A 25,802-nucleotide genomic window follows, 5' to 3' on the forward strand; every position below is an offset into this window, starting at 1 on the left:
TCTTCAATTAAGGTTTTTAAGTTGGATATACAAATATGTATACACAATTAATCTAGTCCAATAAGTCTCTTATTATTTATAGTTTCAATACAAGTGTTCACATAGAAACATTGGCAAAAAATTAAAGCATTGAAGTAGAACAAAAATTTAGAAGTATAAAAAGAGAAGTGTACACAGGAAAATGAAACCATCGAAATACACAATTTTAGACAACATAATTTCATGTTAATTGAAGATAAAGAAAGAAAACAAAAAACAAGAACAAACCTTAAGCACTTTACATGTGAACTATTAAAAAAAAACAGAAATATAAAAGGTGCGCGGGAATGATAAGCATATTCTGCTTTACAACTAGAGGCACTAGTCATATTGCGAGTGAAACCATTAAGTGTCAAGTCCGGTAGCTTGTCTATCGGGTAAGACGTGAACGCAAACTAACGTATTCTAGTTTCAGCGTTACATCGTGCAAACGAATTGTAAGGACGCCATAAAACCTCTGCAATGACGATATAAAAACAAAGTAATTTATCCCCATATGACAGAAAACTGTATTTTGTACATCACGAAACATATATGCTGCACATTGTAAATAAGGAAAACGTTTTTTTTTTTTTTTTTTTGTTTTTTTTTTGTTTTTTTTGTTTTTTGTTTTTTTAGAAAAGCAGACCTTTGTTACCTTGTATGTATCATTTTGTTATTTTAAGTTCTTTGTTGTGTGTATGTGTCTGTTTCCCATGTCGGCTCTTTTTCCCTGGATTACATTCTTTTGATTTGTGTGAGTTCTTGTCCTCAATAATTTTGATATTGAACTTGCCGCGTTTTTCCCATAAAGTTCAAAAATCCACAGAGCAACTGGATTGTGGGTACCCCTGGAGTGTTACATGCTGGGGTTGTCAGGCTACAATACGGAAAATCTGACCGCAAACCATAGTGGTGCACCGTGTTTGGAAAGATGCCACGTTCCTCACACGTTAAACAACCCTGCTGTGGTATTCGATAGGAGTAGGAACCCTTGCGCTCCGCCACAGGAGGCTAAATTCCCCGACCTTACGCATCCCTCCCTTTTATCTTGTGGCATTCAAAATTTATCGACCCTATTATCCTTGTGTCGCATCCTTTTCTTCATTTCATCATCATCATTTCATGTTCATTTTATCATCCCTATCATGTGTTTTGTTATGCATAAAACCATACTGTACACGACGAGGACTAGTAAATGGTGTTAAAAAAATCTGAGTTATCTTTCGTTGACTATTTGAAGTGCATATGATATTATACCGACTCATATATGATGTATAAGCCTAATGGTTCCAGAAAGATTTCAACGGATAACATCACTATTGCTGCTAGATCAATTCTATTAACTAGAGCAAATCTATTAAATATATATATTTCAATGTTGTATGGCAGTATTTAAGTTATGCAAAATTGTGCCACTTAGTTGCGAAATCGTGCTATTTCTTTAAATTTTCATTCAGCCCCTATTGAGACATTTCATATTCCAATGCAAAAAATTTGCGTTATATATAGCTTGCATATTTACAAGAGCGTTTTCAGGTTTGTGGCACTAACGCGGTATTTTCCAAAATGCACACACACTGTACAAAAAATTATATATGTATGACGCGCAACACTCAGAAAAGAGACAAAATGTCTAACCATAATGCGGGGTTTTAATCATGAACCTCAGAAATGTCCGTTACTTTGTTTAACTGTTTAACATTCCTTTTCGTCTCTCTGGTCGGGACATCTTGCGATATGTACTTTTTATCCGTTCTAAACGCCAATATTCCGAATTGTAAATATTTTTTTACACAATTCTAATTTTTTTTTTTTTTAAACTTTTAGATATTTTTTTTTAGAATGCTTTGAAACATCAGTTTTTATGTGCACCGTAGGTTGTAGTGAATAATCAAAATTTCATTGATACAGTTTCTTATGCATTTTCATAATTTTCGTCTGACATTTTTTTTTGCTACGACGATGTATTTGAGACAAAATCTGGAGATGATTGTCGTCCACTGTTAACACTTTCAAAATATTTTTCATGAAAACTAAACGGAATTTGACGTTGAGATCAAGCGTTTATAAATGTGAGTTTTTTTCAATTATTTTTCCATCTGTATGTGTGTTACTTTACACATCACACTCTTTATCTGATGCGTGAGTGAGGATCATAAAAGAAATCTAAAACAGTATGCATAACCACTGAATGCTTAGAAATTTCTTTTTATTAAAACACTTAATTTGGCCGAAACTGTATATGTTTTGTTTCCAGACTTTTGAAAGAGAAAAGGTTGCAATATGCATTGATATTAAAGCACCTTACGTAGACTTCAATCTTTCTACGTGTATATGTGGAAAAATAAACAATGTATCTAAGTAACTTAGAAAACAAGCTTTTTTTTAAGTAGAATAAAATTAATCCAAGTTGATTAAATGCTTACATAGGATTGATGTAAAATGCTGAATACAAACGTTCCAATGATTTTTAAGATTTGTGTCCCTTACCCTAGGTCTATCTCCTTAAATGCATATTTTATTGAAGATTGTTCGTAAAATGTTAACAAGAGATATAAACACAATTTACAATGAATCCAAAATAGTGTTTTTTTCTATATATTTCATGAATAAATATAATATTCATTGTAAAGGAGTAAGCATGTTATATTAAAAATAACCAAACAAGAACTTAGCAGAATGTGTTAAACCTAAACACGAATTTGCAAATATATAAGTATTTATAATTAAGTAGCAGTCTTTATTAAAACAGACAGGAGGTGATTCATGTCAGAAACCCCCGAATTCAGTTTTATTTCCTGTTCAGAAACTGTTATAGATCACATTAACTGTCTTAGCTTTCCATTTGAGGGGTTGCGCTTTTGAGATAAAATTTCTATAGAATGTACATAAAAATAGCCCTTTCCAAAAGTTATTGTTCTTGATTTGGGTTGATTTGATTGATTTTAGTGGTATAATAAAGTGAAGTTTTCTCAAAAGTACAGATCTAAATACAGAAAGGACATTTCTCACTTGCACCATAAAATTATAGCAGATGTAGACCAAAAAAAGCATCATCTTATCCATGGGTCTTTCTACACCACAAATCATCTTACCATAGGCAGTGTTTGAGTTTTATATGGACTTGTACTTAACAGGAAAAAAGCAATAACCGAAAAAGTTGATGAAATTAAATCTGATAAAAAACCAAACACACAAAAAAGCCGCAATAACAAAGACAACCATTATAAAGGAAAATGCAGACAACCACACACAGAAATATATTTCACTTCATTAAACATTCAAGTGGTTTTCTTCATTTAATATTGTAAATGCAAAGGGGACGATAAGTGTTTACGTCACACTGTGAAACAAAATTTCATGGGGTATTTTATTTACCCTGTTTAGACCTAACACAAATGTAAGTAAGGAACTTTTTTTTTTCTGACACTGCGATGTTCGCCGGATTTGTACCAAATGTCTTCATCTTGATACAAAATGAATAAAACAAGACGATGATAAAGTAAAAAAAAATAATTAAAACCGATCCAACAATTATACTCATATTCAAAGTTCTGGTATTATGCTGTCAACATATTCTTATTTGCGAAAGTTTTTTTTTAATATTTTTCACAGTCTAAAACGGTAGGTTATGTTCTAATTCGCAAAAAAAATACACTGCCAAATATGTTCCTTACACAAAATCCGGGTAAATGAATACGTTTACAAAAGCTCACTAAAATAATCAAAATTGAATCAAATTGAAATGAATAAAGCCTTCATATGTGTGTAACTACAAATTTCACATGTCATCTTCATTGATCATAATTCTCGTCGTTTGAAGTACAGATCTTCTCACGGGTGGGATAGTATGTCGGATCCTCTTCGTTGTGATTTATCACTACATGATCGTACTTTGAATTATTTGCTGTGACTACCTTATTTGTAGTGCCATTGTCTAATTGGTTGTATATGTCATCCTGGCCTTGATACGTTTCAAACTTCACCATTGATGTATTTTTGAAACGAGTTCTTTGTTCATTTCATCCATACCACGTGTAGCAACGCTGTATGGTTCAGAAAGTATATGTTCTGGTTCTCCATTGTCTGTGGTTCTGTCATGACGTGCACGTTTTCTGGAATATATATCGTTCAGGTTAAGGTCTCATTTGATCTTGAAAGGTCTTGGGTGATAACAAATGTTTAAAGGTTGTACGCTGCTCTTATAGCAAGTATGTCAAAAGATTGGGCATTCTTTCATGATAGAACAATATATAAAGAAAATATTGACGGAACTGTGTGCTATAAGTATTTGAAATTTTGACCAAAAAGGGATTTCTCTTGATTTTTCATTGGTTTTGTGTTAGTATGGTTAATCTGTTGAAAACCCCATAAATTCCAAGAATTTCACAAAACCCTTCCAATCCATCATTTTAATGAAATTCTGAAAGGAAAATTGTTGGTTACTGGGCAAAAAGTATTTATACTGTAAAATGGATAAAACCAGGGGAGTGCAAAAATCTGACAAAGATGGCTGAATATGGGCAGCGAACATCCTTAGGACGGATGTTTTTCTTAAGGTTTATATGACGTAATGAACAACTCATTGTTTCAAATTATTCAAAGCACTTGAATATAAACAAACGTACAATAAAAATATATATATAAATTGGACTTTGTTTCGGTATGCTTTAAATTGTGCCCCTAGTTCATTCTCGCAGTATAACTTTTTTCACTTGAGGTTTGTATTTTATTTTTGTTTTTTTTTAATGTATTTATTGTCTGTCTCTTGCCTAATGTAGTCGTTGTACCTGAATCTTTTCTTGGATAATTTTCCTTTTGATTACCGGTCTAATCCTGGTTCCCTTGTTTTCCCATTTAAAGTTTTAAAGGGGGATAACTTGTTTATACATGCACTCTTTATTTACCAATTTACTTGATGTAACAGGATTTGCTAGATTTACACATCATCTTTGTTTAAAGATGAGTGTAGACATTACTTTCGTCAAAAGATGATACCTTACATATTCTTTAAGTATTTCATAGAATTAAGATATTATTATGTTTTTAATAACATTTAAGCCATGTTTCACAAATTACCTTACAATACACACAATGATAACTACAACAACCACGAGTCCTCCGCCAATACATCCTGACAGTATCAGTGCTTATAAAAACAAAAGAACTCATTTATCTAATGTTCAGGTTCAAATTAAGATATAACATCGTTTGTTCCTTTTATATCTTTTATATTTGATTTTTTTTTTATTTTCTACAATTGACTGTGGGTGTTATTGTATCGTCTGTTGTTAATCATTCGCACCAACGATTACCAAAAATGAATTAAATGTTGTGTAAAAAAAGATTGAAACATTGAAATTGAGAAACTGTGACGTGTACTTAATTTTTACAACATAAATTGTATTATTATTTTTCATGTTTTAATTAAATTGGTAAATATAACTTAAACATGAAAATATTACATGTTACTTACTTATTGTCTTAGATTCTTCTTCGATGCCATGTGGTTTTAATGTATTTTTGTTTGAAGTAGCTTCCTTAGTTACAAGATGCTCTGACGTGGCAGAATATTGCTGCCTAATACCTAATATCAAAAATGTAATTGAACAGTACAATTGTCGAAAATCGTCGATCAAAACCTATTTGGTTTCGTCTGATCTATTAGGTTTTTATTCTATGTTTAATTTGGGTTTTGTCAAAAGAGAAATTGGAATATAAATCCATCGAACACAAGATTTAATATATTTTTTTTGAATGAGCAATAAATTGTAAAGCAAATAGCAAATTTAGTATATATGATATACATGTACCAGATAACCTATCGGTGATTGTGAAATGAAGCTTATTTTGGCTGAGAATGATTTGCAATTTAACTCATGCACTGCACTTACATAACTTGGCATTTTCTAGGAATATGCCGAGTGGCTCATAAAAAGTCAAGTCCGGGGTAGACGAAAGAGGAAAGGAAAACTAGGACACGTTGAATAAATCAGTTTTCATGGCGCAGATGGATACACAATAACGATCAACGAGTTCATGATGACGACCATAAAACATCTGTAGTGATGACTTCAATCTTGTAGCAACATTACACTGTTCCAGAAACTATTTGTTAGAATTCTAGCGCAATACAATAAGTTTGCCGAGTTTTGGCAAGCTCTGACATAACGTATGAGTTATGATATGAACACTCAATACGCAAGTACTGAAGGGGTGTTGCCTCAGATGAAAGGAAACTCATCACGTTTGTCGTAAAGTTTGGTCAATAGTTTTCCTTTACCATCGATTTCTAAGTGAAGGTCAAGATATTAGGCTGACACCAAAGTGTCTGTAGTATTCTTTACCTTAAGTTCTTTTGAGGTAGATGCAATGTATCAAATCTCCGAAATTAGGATTGTTTAAAGATGATGCGTCATCTATATAGCGGAAACTGAGATAAAAGGATCTAGCTAAACGATATTCTTTCCTTCAGATCAGATCAGCAATAAAGTCAGCCTCATAAGAGTGAAGGAATAGGTTAGCAAGTAGAGGATCCCATTGGAATGCCGACTGTTTATTGGAATATATTGTCGATATAAAATTCCAGCATTTAGTAAACATTTTCCTCTGTATATTTGGAAGATGATTGGAATTATTTCGTACAAAGTATGAGGAATCTCTACCAAGAACTATATATTTGTATCTAGGTGCACCATCTTTTTTGGAAAAAAAACAACAATGTATAATGTTTTGGAACTGTCAAATTTCCAACGCAATTTTTTGGTCGTTCCCTCCGCGGGACTCGAACGTGTACCGCAGTGACATCTATGGCAACACCTAAACAATTATTAATTTTTTGTTTTTTTTTGTTTTTAAAATAAGTTTTACGAAGTATTATTATCTGCATATTATAATAGACTTACTTACATTTGTTTCTTTAAATCTCTTATTATCGATTTTAGTCATGGTACTATTTCAAAGGGCTAAAAACTGTCGTTTGATATTTTAAGTAGCCTTTTATTATAAAACAAACATAAAGACCTGACAACTTTGCACAGAATATTCTTTATCGCATTTTTTATTATAACATTAGACCACCATATATGTGTTATTATATTATCAAATGTGATATTCAAAGCTTAAAACAATAGAAGGGACGTAATGTACAATAACATTTCTAGAAGAAAAATTACAACAGATTTTTGTTAACCATAGGGATGAATTTATGAAGTTTTACTTTGATTATGTGATTACGGAACCCAATTTTTGTTTGAGTTACAGTGAAACTATTTTAAACCTTAAATGTTTGTTAACATATATCAAAAATAAAATTTAACACTTCATGAACATCACATGTAAACTTTTTTTTTAAATAAAAGTAATATTGTATCAATAAAAAATAAAACGTTTGATATGTGTAGGCTTATCAAAACTTATGTTCATACCAATAGTGGATGATATGACATCTGTTGTGTCGTTGTCCCTGTTTGTCGCCATGAATTCAACATTATCTTTTGAGATGTTTTCTGACTCTTTTTTGAAGGGGTTTCAGTAGTATGTTTCTGACCTACAAATAAATGAAAACATGTATACAAAATAAATTGACAATGAATGCAGTCATCCACTGGCAACATACACCTTAGGAGACTTCATACCCTTTGCAGCCCTTTCAAGGTCACTATTTAATATTTAGCATAATAAGTAATACCATGTTTGTCAAGTATTTTTCTGTCATTTCAGCATACCAATAGATAATGTTTTAAGCACAAAATATATTATCAAAATGTTATTGAACTACTAACTTAATACTTCATGATGTTTCTCAGTTTATTTTCATTTTTTAAAAACTATAAAGGAGCATAGCTATGAATGAAAAAAAAACCCGTTCAACAAAAAACAAAAAAGCCAATATCGGAAAAACAAAGCCAATAACAATAGTTTTCTATATTGGCCTGGATCTGATGTAGGTCGTTCGGACATTCATTTTTTATAATTTTTCTTCTAATTTGGATGTTTCCAAAGAAAAACAAAGTGTTTGTAGTCTTCGAAGATACTAAGAATTGCTATAATTCTCATCTGACATTTATTGAATATTTAATGGATAAATACATATTCTTATCGTCTATCAGGAAAAACTTGCTTTACAGTTTAAGCACTTGTCATTGCTTTTCTTGTCAAATATATGCTAAAAAAATGATATATCAACAAAAAAAAGCTGACTAGTTAAGTCGGTTCCGATCAAGTCCAAATTATTTGCAGATCATTTATGAATTGAAAGACAAAATAAAATGTTAATTATCCCAAGCTTTACCAGAACTGGATCAAGAGATGTCTCTAGCTCTAGCAGAATTGGCTCCAATAACAGTTCTCGCAGAGCCAGCTGTAGAACTTTTCTATGACACTTTGAGAACTGTCCTACTGTAAACTTATGTCCAATCAAGATGTTGTTCTGTAAAAAATTACTTTTAATAAAGGTATAATTAACAGATTTCTGAATTTTAGATTATTGTTGTCCAAGATGAATTTTGCATAAAGTTGTTTTTGAAAACAAAAGATTGTGCTAAGAATAACATGCTTGAAAATACAAGAATGAGTTAAAAATACTGAACCATTTCAAATATATATTAACCTTTCTAGGTATCAGGTTGTTTTAATTAATGTTTTAGTGTACTTGACACATTAAAATTTTTTGTCGGAAACGATCATACTCACGTTCGTTATTCGATTTATAGAATGTTGTATGAGAAATCCCCCGTTTACCCCACCCCTTTCCACTCAACAACCAAAATATGATTTTCATGTACCATTATATTTTTGACTGTGTCTCGTCTATATTTTCAACATTTATGTTAACAAACATAATAAATGGTATGAAGGATATAAGAGAAGTCACAATGCAAACATTTTTTCTTTGTGATCATTGCCGCACACCAGTCGTCAGGTCGCTTAAAACATTTTATTTTTAAGTAGAGTCGTTAAATCTAATATTATTTCGTAAGTCTGTCTGGAAAAGAAGACAATAGTTTTGCTGTGATTATCGAGGAAATATCTTTTTTCACCCAGTAATGTTCATCGTGATTTAAAATTCTGTATTTTAAATGCACATGCTGATCAGATGGGAGTCGAAAAGTGTATAAAATACTTTAAATGAAAACACATTAAAAAAACCTTGTTTCGACAGGTGGTACACGAAAAAGAAATCAGGTAATGCATAAACAATTCATTTCTTTTTATCTCATCCATACAAAAACGCAAAAACAAACACATTGATATAAAACAAATTAATTATTTTTTTTATTTTTATTATTTTTTTATATTTTTAGTTATTCTTCTTTTGCGACAACGAATACTTGAATTATAGAAATGATTTATATATAAGATCACAAAATGGCATTTATGATCAGCCAATCAGATATTATTTATCATGATTTTGGAAACATTTTTCAAAGGCGAAAACTCCAGAATTTAAAAAGGTCATATAAAAACAAAGTCAATGGAGTGTTATCTGTATAAAATTGTTGACAGGTCTAATTTTAATAACACTGTTCTGTATTACATGTAAAATGTGTTTTCCGTTGATGAAAAAGTTAAATACATGTGTATATAACATTAGCAGTCAATAAGATATTACAAGAAATGTTAAAGTTGTGCATCTTATCAGTGTAAAATTCAAGAGTCACGCCAGACTTGGATCGCACTTGTATAAACAATTTTGAGATCCACCTGTAGCATATAGAGATGCGAGAGTTGCTACGAGTACGCCTTTGATAGCTTCCGATAAAGTATATTAATAAATAGCATAAATATCTTGTACAAATGATACAAAAGCCTCTTTTCAGAGTTAAGTGGAGATTTATTGTGTACCTGCTGATGTTAAACTTTCTTTTTCAAGTTTGCATAAAAAAGGATGTTCTTTTGTGCAATTGTGTTCCTTGAAGGTCGAATTATTATTCCTATAGAATCCGAATTTGCACAACTTTTTCTTGACATGGATATCTACAATACCAAAAAACTTGTCATTGTATGATATATGCTCTAAAATAAATTTGCGCATTCACTACTAAATAAATAGCTTTTGCGTGTGTATGTAAAACATAATTCACCCCAGAGACCATATAATGCCATGAACTAAGCTTCATTAATTGTTTGTCTTTTAATATAGATAATTGATTATAAATGAAGAAACGGCGTTATTGTAAGTGTAGTTGTCGTTTAAATATGTCATACCCAACTCTACATTCCAATTCTTAGATACGTATGTCTTGTATTCGCGGGTCCACGCTGTTGTGTTATTAAGACGGGTGTAATTCTTCATTTCGTTTTCATCCAACAATCTACCAGTTAGATGCAAGCAATGTTCGGTCGATACCTTCCATGTCATTTTTCGTTCTATGAGCTTTGGATTGGAATTTCCAAAACTGTCAGTTAATTCTACAAAACATTTATCTTTAAAAACATATCATACAAAAAAAATAATCATAAAAAATATAAAAATAAAATATAAAATTTTGAAGTCATAGCAACAGGCTTTAAGACTTACATTTAATAATCATTACATCTTTTAATTCCACGGATATACTTAAGATGAAAAAAATAATTCAATGGTCATCGAGGGTCGTGTAGAAATGTATTCGTGAAATAACACTAAAGAAAAACACTTTTTTTATGTTCCCATTCCATAAGTTTTCAGTGACATAACTGATTTCGTAAGTAAATATTTCAGTTAATCTAATAAAAAAATATAGATACAAATCTTTTTTTAAAGATAATGCTAATTTCAAAGGTTATAAAACTACTGAAACCCAACGGAGCAAACATTTCTTTTTCGATTCAATAGGGAATATATAATATAAAAGCTAGATTTTATATACAGAACTGCATACATCAAAGATAATAGCTCATGCAGTTTCGCATAAAATCTGTATGAAGTTATCCTTGAAATGTTTATTTGCTTTGTAACGGTTTTTGAAATACGAGAATTCTGGGAGTTGTTGACATGAATGTATCATCCTATGTCTGATATTCTTTTATACTTTTAATTTGCAAGAAATGTAAAAAAAAAAAAAAACAGACGAATAAATGATGTTACACAATGTAGAATATTGTTTTAACAGTGAATGTATTTTGCGCTATTGTTATGATATATTGTATTTTGACCCTCGATAATTACACTATCATAAACATATTTTTCAAATATACTGTAACAATTTCAGTTAACAAATTGTTAAATATTTACCTGACATTTTTAACCAGAATGTCATTACAAGGATGAGTATATCAACAAGGACCTTTATTTTTCCGTATATGTAAAAATACTCCATTGATGTTTTTAATTCTGTGAGCAATAACTTAACTTTACTTTAAGTCGAAAACTTATTTCCTTGCGGCCGCCAATGGCAAAGCAAGACATTCTTGTTCTTCCAGAGAACCCAATGATTTCAATTCCATTCTTTTAGTTGGAATTTATATTATAAGTTCTTTTTTTTTAAGTATGATGTCTTCATTTTCATTTTTATATTATAATATTTAATTTTGTTCATACACCGTGTATAGATCGCCTTTGTTTCAACGTTTTGGGCAAAGTCCTTGGTTTATAATATTTCCAGGTATTTCTTTCACGTTTTATTGATTAATCTTGTTTGGTTCTAAGACGCCAGTGACATATATTTGTCTACACTCTCCTTTTGAATTAATCTCAAGCAAAATAACATTTTGATAACGAATAATTTTTTTTAATATTTGGACTGAAATCCATTTTATATCAAATTAATAGAAATGTCTTAGAACAGGAAAATTTGAAACATTCCATAACTTTCATCATTAACTAAGTCCTTGTTTGGTTTAAGCTTAATAACCAAACAATAATAATATATATACATTTGAAATGTAAATTGGAATGTAATGCTGTGATATGGGGGGTTTCTTGTGAATAATTAAAAAATCCCAATTCTTAAATCAAATTTGAAATTGAAATTAGTACCAATCAGAAAAAAAAAATTCGTACAGTTCTATTCATTTTTTCGAAATATTTTTCACAATATCATAATTTTGTAATTTTTTATTTGCTGTCACTTAAGAATTTAGGATGTGAACAGACGAACGCTTTATTTAAAAGAGTAATCAAGGCAACCAAGGTTATAGCGGTAATCAAAAGAATGTAATCCAGGGACAAAGACCAGACATGGAAAACAGACATACACTACTAAAAACATAAAGTAACTAAAATCATACATACAAAGCAACAAAAAGTAAATGAGCAACTCGGACTCCACTAAAAACTGGGAGCATGGACCAGGAGCACCGGTAAGGTAAGCGTCCTCTGCTTTTCTATAAACACCCGCCGAGTTGCTCATAAAAGTTGCTCGTAATGACGAACGAAAATAAAAAGGTATAAAAACGTGCCATAAGAACAATAAGACCTCAACATTTTTCAAAGTGAAATTAAAATATTAATAGGAATAGAACGTATATAATTACATACACCTAAACATTCCCAAAAGTATTATAGTAAAACAGCAAACATTATGAACACATGGTATAGTGTATACTCATAAATACTCTTACACAGGCTGTTAGCATCAACAAATGTTTTATTCTTAGTGATCTGTAAATACCCCTTCAAGTACACGAATCTTTCTGACAAATCTTTACGAATAGTCAATTCTTAATTATTCGCAAGCAATCGCATTTAACCCGTCGACATTCATAAATAAATCTTAATAACTCATAGAGTTTCGCAAACATTCGTATCGTTCGCAAAACGAGATGAAATGTTTTTTGAATGTCAAATGTTTTTACACAAATGTCCACGAAATTTTAGTAACGATTGTTTCTCTAATGTTTTGTTTTCTTTCGTCATTTGCAAAATTTATTTTGACGTCGTCCCTCATACTCATCTGTCATAATATCATTACCCAATTTGGACCATCGATAGAATTCATTTAGGACTTTTACCAGGTGAATCTGTGAAAAATTCCATTATCCATTGTAGAAATTTTCTCTCTTTTATTGGCGTTTTTTAACATGGACCCCCGAACTCATTTCTCAGGATATAAATCATATTTAGTGAAAATGTAGATGTCATCAAATTCAATTAGGAAATGACCTTGCTAATGATTTTATTATCATAAGAGTAATGTCCCTTTAAAACAATTTCTTTTAACCTCTCATATCTTGAAAACCATAATAGAATAAATCTGACAACGGTTTCATGTACATAAGTAGATAACCTAATTAATAAACATGAATTTGTATTTTGTTATGAAACCATACGGAAGTTATATTCCTAAATATATCATACTAAAGTTTTAAAAATTTCAATTTCGAGAATCGGAAGTTGTAGGCGAGATGGTATCTTCATCAATGATCTTTGGTCCATGTGACATTTCGTTTGCATCCAAGGTCATTGAAGGCTAGGAAGCCCTCTCACTGCAAACTATAGGCCTTGATATAATGAAAACGATAAGAGATAAGTGTATACATACAGCGTATTAAATGACTTTCTCGATTAGCCCTTCATTTTGAGACCATGTTTACATATGTCAGACCGTTTGTTCAAAATTTATGACAATTTAAATGTTTTGCAGAATCCGGTTTGTGACCTTGACACAATTGTATGACCTTAACCTTGTTAGCTTTATCAAGGTCAAGTAATCCTAGAATGTATGATGGTAGTTTCATGTTTCTACGCTTTAAAGTTCTGGAATTTGTTATTGTAATCATATTTTAATAATCATTGTGCTCAAAATGAGCTTTGTAATTGCCCAAATTGTTTTGTAATGTTGTTCCCTATGTTCTGTAGATTATCATACAGATTTGAGATATTTTTCTAGTTTTGGATCTATTGAAATCATAATTTTTTCAGAGCGGGGGTATATATTTTAAAATCCACAACAGACGCATAAATGATCAGTACACAGAATGAAAGATCTGCTCAAGTTCAACTGTTTGACAAAATACCAAGGACTAATATAAAAAAAAAAAAAAAACAATGATACTACAACAACTTTAAATTTTCATATTTTCTAATGGTTTTGTATATTTCATCAATACGCATCTAAAGATTTGATATTGCATCATTTTTTTTCAACTTCGTTGTATTATTTTATTCGTAAAGAGCTAGCAAACCACTCTTAACCTTTCGTAAGGCATTGTTAATTGATCGCAAAAAGACTGTATGGTGTGCTATCTTATACAATTGTTTTACGATTTATTTACGAATAATTGCGAGTAGTTAATCAGAATTTTTCGCTGGATTAACGGATAAAACGAATATAATCAAGCACTTTGCGAAAAAATACAAATACCTTGCCCATGACAAAGAGGGTTATGTTGTCGTGCCAGAGGGCGAAGAAGTCGGAAGAATATTTGGTATAATATTGACTTATTTCACTCGTAAAACATGTCCAATGTTCAGTTGAATAATGCACAAGCCTGTATGGCTTGAATTCATATGAAAAAATACAACTCTGTTGAAAAATCATAACATTTTTCTAAAATAGTCGTAACAAAACCGCAAGTGCTCATAAAAATTCTTTTGGTTATTATAAACCATTTGTTAATTATCCGTAAAAAGCTTGGACCAGATCGTAACAATTCGCTTTGCACTTTGCATATAGTTTGTATAATTGGTCAAATATTGTTTAAAGGTTTTTTTAGTGTGTGTCAACTGTTGATGGCCTATGAAGTCTGAAGTGAATAGGAATGTCTTGAAATTCCATTGATACGGAAGAGAACTGTTGTATGTCACCACGATTGATGACAGCTAACTAGTAAAGTTTTTTTGGGTTCAACTTGATAAATCTGCCTTGTTTTTAACTTAACAAAAACATCAAAAATACAAAGTTCGGATAGGGGTGCTCTGCAAAATGAATTAACTTTCTAATTATATGATAAAATATCTTTAAATACAAATTTAGATTAAAATTAAATTACCACACCTATCCTGTCTTTCAAACTTTACATTGGTATTTTTTTAAATAATTATTCATAACATTGTTCAGTTCATAGTCAGGAATGGAAAGTACTTATAAGCAAATGTCACATTCCTTAATAGGGAGTAAATGTTTAACAGCCACTTGTCATTCGAGTATGATTTAAGTAGCTATTCGTTAAAAAGCTAAACGTAAAGCCAAAATTTATTCAGACTGGGGAAGAATAATTACGGAAACCAATGTTATAACGGCAATCAAAAGAATGTAATCCAGTGACATAGACCAGACATGGAAACAGACATACACAACAAAGACCATGCAGTAACTAAAATCATACATATAAAGTAACAAAAGGAAATGAGCAACTCGGACTCCACTAAAAACTGGGAGCTTGGACCAGGTGCACCGACAGGGTAAGCGTCCTCTGCTTTTCTAGAACCATTTGCCGAGTTGCTCATAAAAAGTCAAGTCCGGGGTAGACAAACGAGGAAAGTAAAACTATGACATGTTGAACAAATCAGTTTTCATGGCGCAGATGGATATACCATAACGATCCACGAGTTCATGATGACGTCTGTAGTGATGACTTCAACCTTGTAGCAATATAATCCTGTTCCAAAAACATATTTGTTAGAGTTCTGGCGCGATATAAAAAGTCTGCCCAGTTTTGGCAAGCTCTGGCATAACGTATGAATTGTGATATGAAAATCTATACACAGGTGCTGATGTTTCCACAGATGAAAGGCAAGTTGACAATTCTGAATGGAAAGTCATCACTTTTGTCGTAAAGTTTGGTCAATAGTTTTCCTTTACCATTGATTTCTAAGTGTAGGTCGAGATATGAGACTGACTTCACAGTGTCTGTAGTATCCTTTATCTCAAGTTCTTTGGGTAGATGCAATGTATCAAACCCCCGAAATTAAGATGGTTTAAAGATAATACGTCATCTGTATAGCGGAAACTGAGATTAAAGGATCTAGCCAAACGATATTCTTTCTTTCGGATCAGATCAGCTATAGAGTCAGCCTCATAAGAGTGAAGGAATAGGTCAGAAAGTATAGGAGCACAATTTGTTCCCATTGAAAGGCCGAGCATTTGTTGAAAAACGCGCCCACCACAAATATTTTGTTGTTTAAAAATTCATTCCAAAATCTTACTCTGTATATTTGGAAGATGATTTGGAATTATTTCTTACAAAGAATGAGGAATATCTACCAAGAACTATATATTTGTATCTCGGTGTACCATCTTTTTTGGAAAAACAACGATTTATAATGTTTTAAAGTCGGGATTTTAACTGAGTATGGGGAATAAAGTACACAGCGTTGAAAAATCATAGGTTTTAATGCTATTATATGCCGATAATAGCCTTGAACTGATTGTCTCCAAAAGATCTTTTGAATTTTTCAGGATCCACATTGAATTAATACCACTACAGGAGTAACAAGTGTTTTGGTAGGACTGCAGACCCTCTTTGACAGTTGTGAGTATAGAAGTTAAAAGTATTGAAAGAGGTTTCATGGTACACTTTGCAGATCCAGCTATGAAACGTTGTTTGTATGAATTCTTGTGGAGTTTAGGAATCCAGTACATAGACGGTAAATCACAATCATCGTCCTTGGTAGAGAGACCAAAAGAGGATTTATAACATAAGTCGATGATTTCGACCGATACTAAAGTGATGAGTGTAATGACCGAAGTCAAGGAAATCTGTAAACTAATAAAATTTCTTATATGCATGTAGTAAAGTATTTTAAATAAAAAGCTCTAAATCAACTGTACAATTTATTTTCGCATTTAAATATAAACAGAACTCAATTTAATAAAAGAGCCGATGCCTCCGAAATATATTCCGATATTGCCCGATATTGGTTTGTTATCAAGTATAGGTACAGAATAGCGAACATCGTGCATTTCAAAATTGATAACTTCTTGTAAACACTGAAAGATGGATTTTATTCAGATGAGATGATAATCGGTTAACAGTAATTTTAAAATCAAAATTCTGAATCGAACACAAAAAAGAAGGGATATATGTCACAATTTCAGACCCTTATATCCCTGTATCAAATTGATCCGAGGGAGCAATGTAGCGAATTGATCATGAGTCGTCGGTGTGTTCACGTTTAATTATTAGACTAAACAACATCAATTGAGGTTAGGGATTATGGGGTCCTCAAAAGGGTTTGATAGTTTAAATTTATCTGTATTTTACCTTTTTCAATAAAATTGTTGGATGATATTTTTAAATGATTTCATTGGCTAAAGACACAATAATATAATAATAATGTAATATTTTTTCATATATTTTTTTTAAAGTTTTTGCAAAAAAATAAGTAGCACATTAAAGTAGTAAATATTTAAAAAAATATATTTTTCTATCTTTTTTAAGGTAATTATTTGAATTGAACTTTAACATAAAATAATTTAAAAATTGTTTAGGCAATATAGTTTTACTAATATTATTTACAATAGTCATCAAATATATACACCTTATCATTATTAAGTACAAGTTATTGATCCTCTTGTTTCAATTTTCATGATCGGTGAACTTTAGATTGTGTCATTATATTTAAAAAAAAATTATCTAATTGGGATAATTTTCAAGAAATGCAGCCAATTGTAGCTAAAACGTCAGCTTGCATTGTTCATAGATCGCATGAAAGATTGTGCAGAAACCGTTGATGCCTTATAAGACAATGTCTGTCAGTTTAGGTTCATTAAAACAGTGACAGCGTTGGTAAATGCAATGCTTGCAATGAACTTTATACCAAAAAAGTTCGGCTGAGTCAGAATTGAGTTTTAAGGCTATCAGTACATGGTTAAGAAACTAAAGGGGACAGAAGATATTTGAATTGTATTGTTCCATTTCGTACAGCGACAGCAAATACTAATTTGGACAACATTATCAAACTTGGGACTCCACACTCACATGCACCGAGCACAGCAAAAGTAAAGGCCGAGGCAGTACTAAATTCGATAAAACAAGGGTGTACCAAGGAAATCACACCAATGCAAAGTATATACGAAGAAGAAAGAGCAAACTACGTTTAGTAGAGTACATTGACTTCAACCCAGACCAAGAAAACGTAATAGCCGAACTGCCTTCATTCTACGAACCCCATATATTATTCTACAAATCCAGAAATAAAGAATCACAAAGGCTACCATCTACACGTACGGACATTCAAATCGACGGGCACAAACACTTGCAGATGAAAGATTTCTTATTATTGACGGTGGCAAATCAGAGAAAATACTCGCATTTTGAACCACAAGAAACCTGTCTAACCTTGTTTCTGCAGACATCATTTATGGAGAAGGAACTTTCTACACATCACCAAACCAGTTATCCAATTATATACTCTACATGCTACAGTTAACGAAGTGATGTACCCAGTAGTATTCTCCCTTCTTCCTGGAAAGAGCGAACAAACATACGACCGGCTCTGGAACCTACTGAAGACCGCATGGCAGCAACGAGGACTACAACTTTCTCCGGATCGACATATTTTCTTCACCGACTTCAAAACTGCCACTCGCAACTCCGCACGGAGGGCTTTTCCCAACGTGTGTCACTCAAGTGTAGTTTCTTCCATTATACTCAGTGTATTTTGCGGCAAACACAAAACTTGGACTCGCAACAGCCTACAAAGAGAACGACGACCTACGACTTGTTGGTGAGACGAGCTGCCGTACTTTCACTTATCCTAACAGACCCGGTAGAGGATGTTTGGTTCAGTGTATTAGAAGACGACGCAGAAAACATAGACATTAACACAACAGTTTTTGCCGAATATGTAACCGAATACTGGATATAGGGACAATGTAGGAACAATTGGAACCATTTCTCAGCCGAAGGACCACGCGCCAACAAGTACTTGGAAGGATGGCACAGCAAGCTGAAGAAACTCATTAGACAAGCGCATCCGAACATTTACCAATAGACAGAACTGCTCCAAAAGACACAAGCAAACACAGAGGCCAACCAGGTACTGGTAGCAGCAGGCGCAACAAGACCAAAGCAGAAGAAATACCGAAACATTGACAACAGACTTGCCATCCTTAAAGACAGATTCCTTAACCAACAGATGACAGCTCAAGATTATGCAGATCAGGCACCTTTTTTTATACGTCTGGAATTTCGACAGTGATAAATTGTTTGAAATTGACTTTGTGCTATGCTAACAATAAATGTCTGCAAGGGCTTCATGTTTTGTTAATTTTCCATTGTTGTTATCATTTGTTACATGTTTATGCAATAACTGCGATATATTTACAATAAAATAATTATAATATATATATTTTTCTTCTTTCAATTAAAATAATAGAAAGTCAAAAACAAAAGTAAAAATAACAAGAAAGTATTTTACTTAGTTAAAAAAGATAAAATAAGGGACATAAGGTATTACTAAATTTAAACTATCAAATGCTTTTGATAACCCCATAATCCCAACCTTGAATGATGTTGTTATAGTCTAATAGTTAAATGTTGGAGAAACGTGAATATACCGAGTTGTCACAGTACAATATTGATTTTGGTATGACAAGTACCGTTTATTTGAACTTCTCACCTATATAGCAACACTCGGTTGAACTGTCCCGTACTACCATACATTGTGTACTAAGTTACAATCCTAGTTTAATCCTACGACGAGGAATGACCCAGCCAGCGAAAGCTATATTTTTATATAGGCTGGTCGAGTTTTCTAGGGCGCTGGACTTTGTTCAGGCGGTGTTTGCATAGATGTCATAGCTGTATCAGTTCGAGTCCCACGGAGGGTACGACCAAAAAATTGACTCGCATATTTGACAGTTCTAACATCGTTGGGAATTTTTCAGACCCTTATGTGCTACGTTAACTTCCCTGCGTCAATTTGAGTCGATTGAGTAAAGTAGCGAATTGAGTCGTCACATTCTTAGACGTATGTATAAAATTCATTTGTTGTGACAAATATTGTTAATTTGATCCTCTCCACTACATAATAACATTCATTTCAGCTGTCTCGTACTACCATGTATCGTGTACTTAGTTACAACCCTAGATTAATCCTACGACGAGGAAAGACCCGACCAGCGATAGCAATATTTTTTTATAGCCTGGCTGGTCGAGTTATCTAGGGCGCTGGACTTTGTTCAGGTGGTGTTGCCATAGATGTCATAGCTGTATGAGTTCGAGTCCCGCGGAGGGTACGACCAAAATATTGACTCGCAAATTTGACAGTTCTAACATCGTTGGGAATTTTTCAGACCCTTATATGCTTACATCACCTTCCCTGCATCAAGTTTGATCCGATTGAGCAATGTAGAGCATTGAGTCGTCACATTCTTAGACGTATGTATAAAATTGATTTGATTTGTGACAGATATCGTTAATTTGATCCTCTCTCTCCCACACAATAACACCTGGATGAATGTCCCGTACTACCATACATCATGTACTAAATTACAGCCCTAGTTTAATCCTATTAGGAGGAATGACCTCGCCAGCGAAAGCTATATTTTTATATAGCCTAGCTGGCCGAGTGGTCTATTACGTTGGACTTTGTGCAGGCGGTGTTGCCACAGCGGTACGAGTTCGAGTCCCGCGGAGGGAACAACCAAATATGTGCTGTGCAAATTTGACAGTTCTAACATCGTTGGGAATTTTTCAGACCCTTCTATATATAAAACATATTTAGACGTTTATATATATAAACGTCTAACTATGTTTAACATCACCAAAAGATGGTAAAATTTGCATTGAATGTTTCGGATATTTCTTCGACATAAAACTAATGAAACATAGATTGAGACGCTAAATCTAGTGGGTGGTTGTGCCTTTATCAAAGGCACACATAAGTAAATAATAAGGAATCTGAATGAAAATAACAAAGGGGGAGTTATTATCAAAAATAAAGTAACTGTAGAAAACAATTAAGAAAAGTCCAAATATAGTAGTACGGCCTATTGATGTATAGAATGCAGTGCTATACCGACCTTAGACCAAGACCTAACAATGACTTTTTCATTCAAAAGCTTTCCAGAGACACTCTTCTACATTATGACCAGTTTTTATTATGTTATATGATCGTTGTAAAGATCCTTCTGGGTGTGTCCGGCAGATCTAAGATGGCAACTTAACGGGAAGTCTGGTTTGCATTTGTAGTCACTGCGATGACCATTCATGCGCCTGTTGAAAGGTTGTTCAGTTTCTCCGACGTACTGCATACCACATCGGCACTGGAGAATGTATATGGTATTTTCGGTTTTGCAAGTCACATCACAAAAATGGCAAATTTTCTTTCCAGTGCAGTAGCTTTTAAAAGTTCTGGTGTGCAGTATCTGGGTACAGGTCTTACATCTTTTATCTCCACATAGTCTACACTGCCCCGTTGTATTTTGTTTGGGCTGAGATTAAATCTCTGCTCTTACTAGGGCATCTCTTAGATTCCTAGGTCTACGGAATGCTAGGACCAGAGCCCCAGGAAAGAGCTTGAAGAGCTTAGGATGTTTTTGAATGTCTTCCCAATTCGAACAAAGAAGCTGCAAGACTTTCCAAAAGGCTCGATGGTAAGTAAGCACAAAAGAAACCCTTTTGTTCTTTTTCTTAGGTTTGTACTCGAGGAGATCATTACGGCTGATGTTTTTAGCACGTTAACATCCCCGATCTACATCTGTTGATTTGTAGCCAAGCGACAACAAATGACCACAGAGTTCATTTAGGCGTTTGTTGGTGGTATCGTCAGATGATCAAATGCGCTGAATTCGAAGTACCTGGCTGTATGGTATGCTTTTAGTACAATGTTTTGGATGACAACTGTTGGGATATAAGTATAGATGACTATCAGTTGGTTTTAATGTGAAGATCCATTGACATTTCCTCGTCTCTTACAGATGTAGTAGTATCCGAAAATGTGATTTTAGTGTCAGAAATGTCATGGATGATTTTGATTGATGGATGAGCATTGTTGGCATGTGTGATAAATTTTGTTTAGACTCAGTCCATTTCAAGTCAACATCATTGATGAATCGAAACCAAGAGAGAGATTTCGATAAAGATGTTGATTTTTTTCTAATTTACCTAGTAAGAAGGAGCCATTTTCGTTCCCATAGATGTACCATTGATTTGGAGGTAGTGTTCGTCGTTGAAATTGAAATTGTTACACTTCAAAACTAAAGTGAGTAAATTTACTAGGCAGTTAGTAGGGTTCCAAAATATCTCGTGATTCCCAAGCTTCTCTGTAGGCTTCTATACCGTCATCATGTGGGATATTAGTATAGAGTGAAGTGACATCAAGGGAGACAAGAAGTGTTTCTGGAGGTAAAGGATTCATTGATTCCATTTTCCTCAGATAAACCGTGGTGTCTTTTAAATATGACAGGTGCTTTTGAACAAGGGGTCGGGTCGGAGATGGTAATCAACAAATTAAGAATTTTTTTCGGTAGGGTGACTATTAGCAGAAACTATGAGCCGTTCATGGATATCTTTTTTGTGAATTTTAGGCAGAAGGTAAAAACCTCCGGGTCTTGAATCCTCTGGTTTTAGGGTATTCTAACTTCTTCAGTAAGGCTGCCATCCTTGCTCATTTTGTTCAATTCTGAAGTGATTTTTTTTTACTAAAAGAGGTAGTAGGGTCAGCAGGGTCGCGCTTGGTAGCTTTTTATGAAATCTTTCATCCGAAAGTTGACGCATTGCTTCTTAGATGTAGTTATTTTTATCCATGACTACTATTGTACTGCCTTTGTCTTCTGGTTTTATAACTATATCGACACTGTTTTCCAACGACTGCAATGCTTTTTTCTCATTGGGTTTGATGTTGAAGAAAGATGGAATGTAGTTGTTGGATAAGTGTTTGACATCTGATATTATTTTGTCAAAAATATTTTAAAGCGTGCCACATTTATTCGGTTTAGGAGCCTATGGATTTTTCTTTTTGAATTTTCACGTGTATAGATCACTTTCTTCATGTCGGAGTCAGAACTAGCAGGGTCCATATTCTGGTCTTCGTGTTTATTAGCAAAATGTTCTTTGAGCCTGAGGGATTTAGCAAATTTGTAAAGATCATCTTCAAGTTGAACTTCATCTATATTGTTAGGAGTAGGACAAAAATTCAAACCTTTAGATAAAACCCTGGTTTCAGTTTCAGGCAGACCAAAAGATGAGAATTTGACAATTGTAGTGGTGATAATTCGTTAAATCAGCGTTTACGAGACTTTTTAGGCGTAGTTTTGTCCTGTCACAAAATATCATGTACTTCTGTATTGTCCGAGGTGTGTACACCGTCCCGTGTGAATTTTTGAAGTTGTTTACTTCTTAATTTCTTGGATTGAAAAGCTCGAATTTTGACTAATCGTCTCTGAATATTACAAACGTCAAGATCAGATAGAAACGAACGAGCTTTTCTCAGTGAATTTTTATGCGATATGTTGAAAATGGCTAGTTGATGCTTAGCTTCTTGATATAATAAATCCATCAGACTCAAAGAACCATTGAAAAGAATGTTATTCCATCTGTGATGAAATCTCTTTTTGTATTATATATAAATTCCCAGCGATGTTAAAACTGTCAAATTTGCAATGCACAAAATCCAGCGCCCTAGACCATTCGGCCAGCTAGGCTATACAGTTCTATATCGTTGGGAAATTTTCAGACCCTTCTATAAGTTTACGTTATCTTCCCTGTATCAATTTGATCCGATAAAGCGGTGTAGCGAATGGAGTCGTCACATTCTGAGACGTTGTATAATATTGATTTGTTGTGACATGCATCCTTAATTTGATCCTCTATCCTACATAATAACACCTAAATGAACTGTCCCGTACTACCATACGTCGTGTACTAAGTTACGGCCCTAGATTAATCCTACGAGGAGGAATGACCCGGCCAGCGAAAGTTATATTTTATATATAGCCTAGCTGGCCGAGTGGTCTAGGGCGCTGGACTTAGTGCAGGCGGTGTTGCCATAGATGTCACAGCGGTACGAGTTCGAGTCCCGCGGAGGGAACGACCAAAAATCGCCTTCGCAAATTTGACAGTCCTAACATCGTTGGGAATTTTTCAGACCCATATATATATTTATTATAAATATGTTTGTGTGTGTGTGTACCTCATATATGTATTTTACTAGGCTGTATCTGTATTTCGTTGCCGATCATCTACTGTCTGACCCGATACAATCATAGATTGTCCTATCGAAAGCGCTATACATTTACCCTTAATTTTAGGATCATATTTTTTGCAAGCATATGAGGGTCTAAAAAAATCTTCAGAACTGTTCTACTCAGGACGCACATTTTTGGTCATTTATGATAACCCGTGCCAAGAACGCATGATGACTTAACTAGAGCGCGGTGACTCGTGATAGTATTTTGGTTATTCACTCTTTTTTAATTAATTATCCTACCAATATACATTTTGTATTCAGTTTATGTGTATCATACTTGAAATTCCCTGGCAAGCTTTAGCCGCATCGGTTTATTAAATATGGTTTAAATACATGTTCTTCCTTCTTGATTAATTTAGGGAAGTGTAAAACCTTTCAGCAACTGAATAGCCGAGATAAGAATTCAAATATGCAGGATAATTATGAATTCTTTTTATTTCATCAGCAAAACAACAAAAAAATAAAATAAATGAATAAACGCAAAAAATAAATAAAACAAATGAAATATAATGTATAAAAATCAGTAATCATCTTAATAATAAAATAACAATCGTTTAATGACTACTAGTTAACATCGTTTGAATACTTGAAACAAAAAAAGATAATAAAAATGAATTCACAATTCTTAAAGAATGTATTGCCTACATGTAATGACGTAAGTTTCTTATATATAATTGTAACAAATGGTAATTCTATTAAACGAAAATCAATCTGTTTGTATATGGTATAATTAATCATTTTAATTCAAACCACATAGACATGATTACTGTGGAGGTACTTTAATTCGTAGATACCAATTTTCGTGGATTAAGGAAGAAACACAAATTCGTGGATTCTTGGATTCGTGGTTTTGAGGTTTTCAGTATATACATCAATGGAAATCTCCTTTTCGTTGGGCACAAAATTTCGTGGTTTAGCCATTCCACAAAAACACAAACAATAGCACTTTCTCAGTAAATAGGAGATAAAAAAAAATTGACGAAATTTTGAATGAAAGACGACCACCACTCATACGTTTCATAATCACAAATTTGGTTCAGCTGTGTTAATAAATCATTTAGCAGCAGATATCAAACATAAGACAATAAAGCTGCCTAGACAATCATCACATGTAGAAATCATACGTTTATGTTTTACCTTGTTTTAGTTTGAATAAATATTCTACACCACTGGATACATCATGTCACATCTAGATACCACGCAGAAAAAAATATTTGGAAAAGTTCCATGTTCCTACTTCATCCAACGTTCTTTACGACACATCAGTGTTACGCACACTTATACACGCAAAAATATTAATTAAATCAATTATTATATTGTATGATGGTACATCGCGTTTTAGGAACATGTTACATGTACCACGAACAAATAATCTTTATTTCCTTGAAATCAAAGTGATTTCATGATAGCTTTTTCATAAATAAGGAAGTATATTTCAACACTTCTGGTAGTACTTGTTACCATTAAAATTATACGTACTTAGACTAGGATAAAACCTATGCCATTCTCACTCATCACTATAATATGATGTAAAGAAATCTAAAAACCTATAATTTGCGATTTAATTTGTCGCTGACTTTTGAGCGAATGTACTGACAAAGCTGACAAAGCGAGCAATAACTAATTCATATATTGCTTTACCTCACTATCAATTGAAAAACCTTCGCTTTACTGCAATTTGGGTGATAAGTATGCTAGAGTTTCTCCTTGACAAGATGTT

General features: G+C 33.0%; 1 protein-coding gene, 1 long non-coding RNA gene and 1 pseudogene across 2 annotated transcripts; 1 reads left to right on the forward strand and 2 right to left on the reverse strand.

Moving 5' to 3' along the window:
* Positions 1-3,272: 3,272 nt before the first annotated feature.
* LOC148617460 (uncharacterized) lies at positions 3,273-7,192 on the reverse strand. The gene is made up of 3 exons (XR_015922493.1): positions 5,498-7,192; positions 5,101-5,170; positions 3,273-4,136 (listed from the first exon to the last, which is right to left on the reverse strand). It is a non-coding gene; the product is annotated as an uncharacterized LOC148617460 (long non-coding RNA).
* A 393-nt stretch (positions 7,193-7,585) lies between these two features.
* Positions 7,586-25,500, reverse strand: LOC148617461 (uncharacterized). The gene is made up of 4 exons (XM_088585066.1): positions 25,220-25,500; positions 10,231-10,434; positions 9,868-9,999; positions 7,586-8,452 (listed from the first exon to the last, which is right to left on the reverse strand). The coding sequence occupies exons 2-4, from the start codon at positions 10,382-10,384 to the stop codon at positions 8,430-8,432; spliced, it is 309 nt and encodes a 102-aa protein (XP_088441192.1). The 5' UTR covers positions 10,385-10,434; positions 25,220-25,500; the 3' UTR covers positions 7,586-8,429.
* LOC148617462 (uncharacterized) lies at positions 17,680-19,090 on the forward strand (annotated as a pseudogene).
* Positions 25,501-25,802: the final 302 nt, after the last annotated feature.

Source organism: Perna viridis, chromosome 5 (assembly GCF_037379345.1).
Source record: "Perna viridis isolate PV_CMFRI_1.1 ecotype Kerala chromosome 5, ASM3737934v1, whole genome shotgun sequence".
NCBI lineage: Eukaryota > Metazoa > Mollusca > Bivalvia > Mytilida > Mytilidae > Perna > Perna viridis.

Bases quoted from the DNA above. Each gene is read 5' to 3' on its own strand.
- LOC148617461 (XM_088585066.1), bottom strand. From the start codon at position 10,384: ATGACATGGAAGGTATCGACCGAACATTGCTTGCATCTAACTGGTAGA. The intron at 10,000-10,230 runs GTATGACATATT...TTGGTATTGTAG, and splicing joins GAATTGGAATGTAGAGTTGG to ATATCCATGTCAAGAAAAAG. The intron at 8,453-9,867 runs GTACACAATAAA...AATTTTTTACAG, and splicing joins AGAAAGTTTAACATCAGCAG to AACAACATCTTGATTGGACA.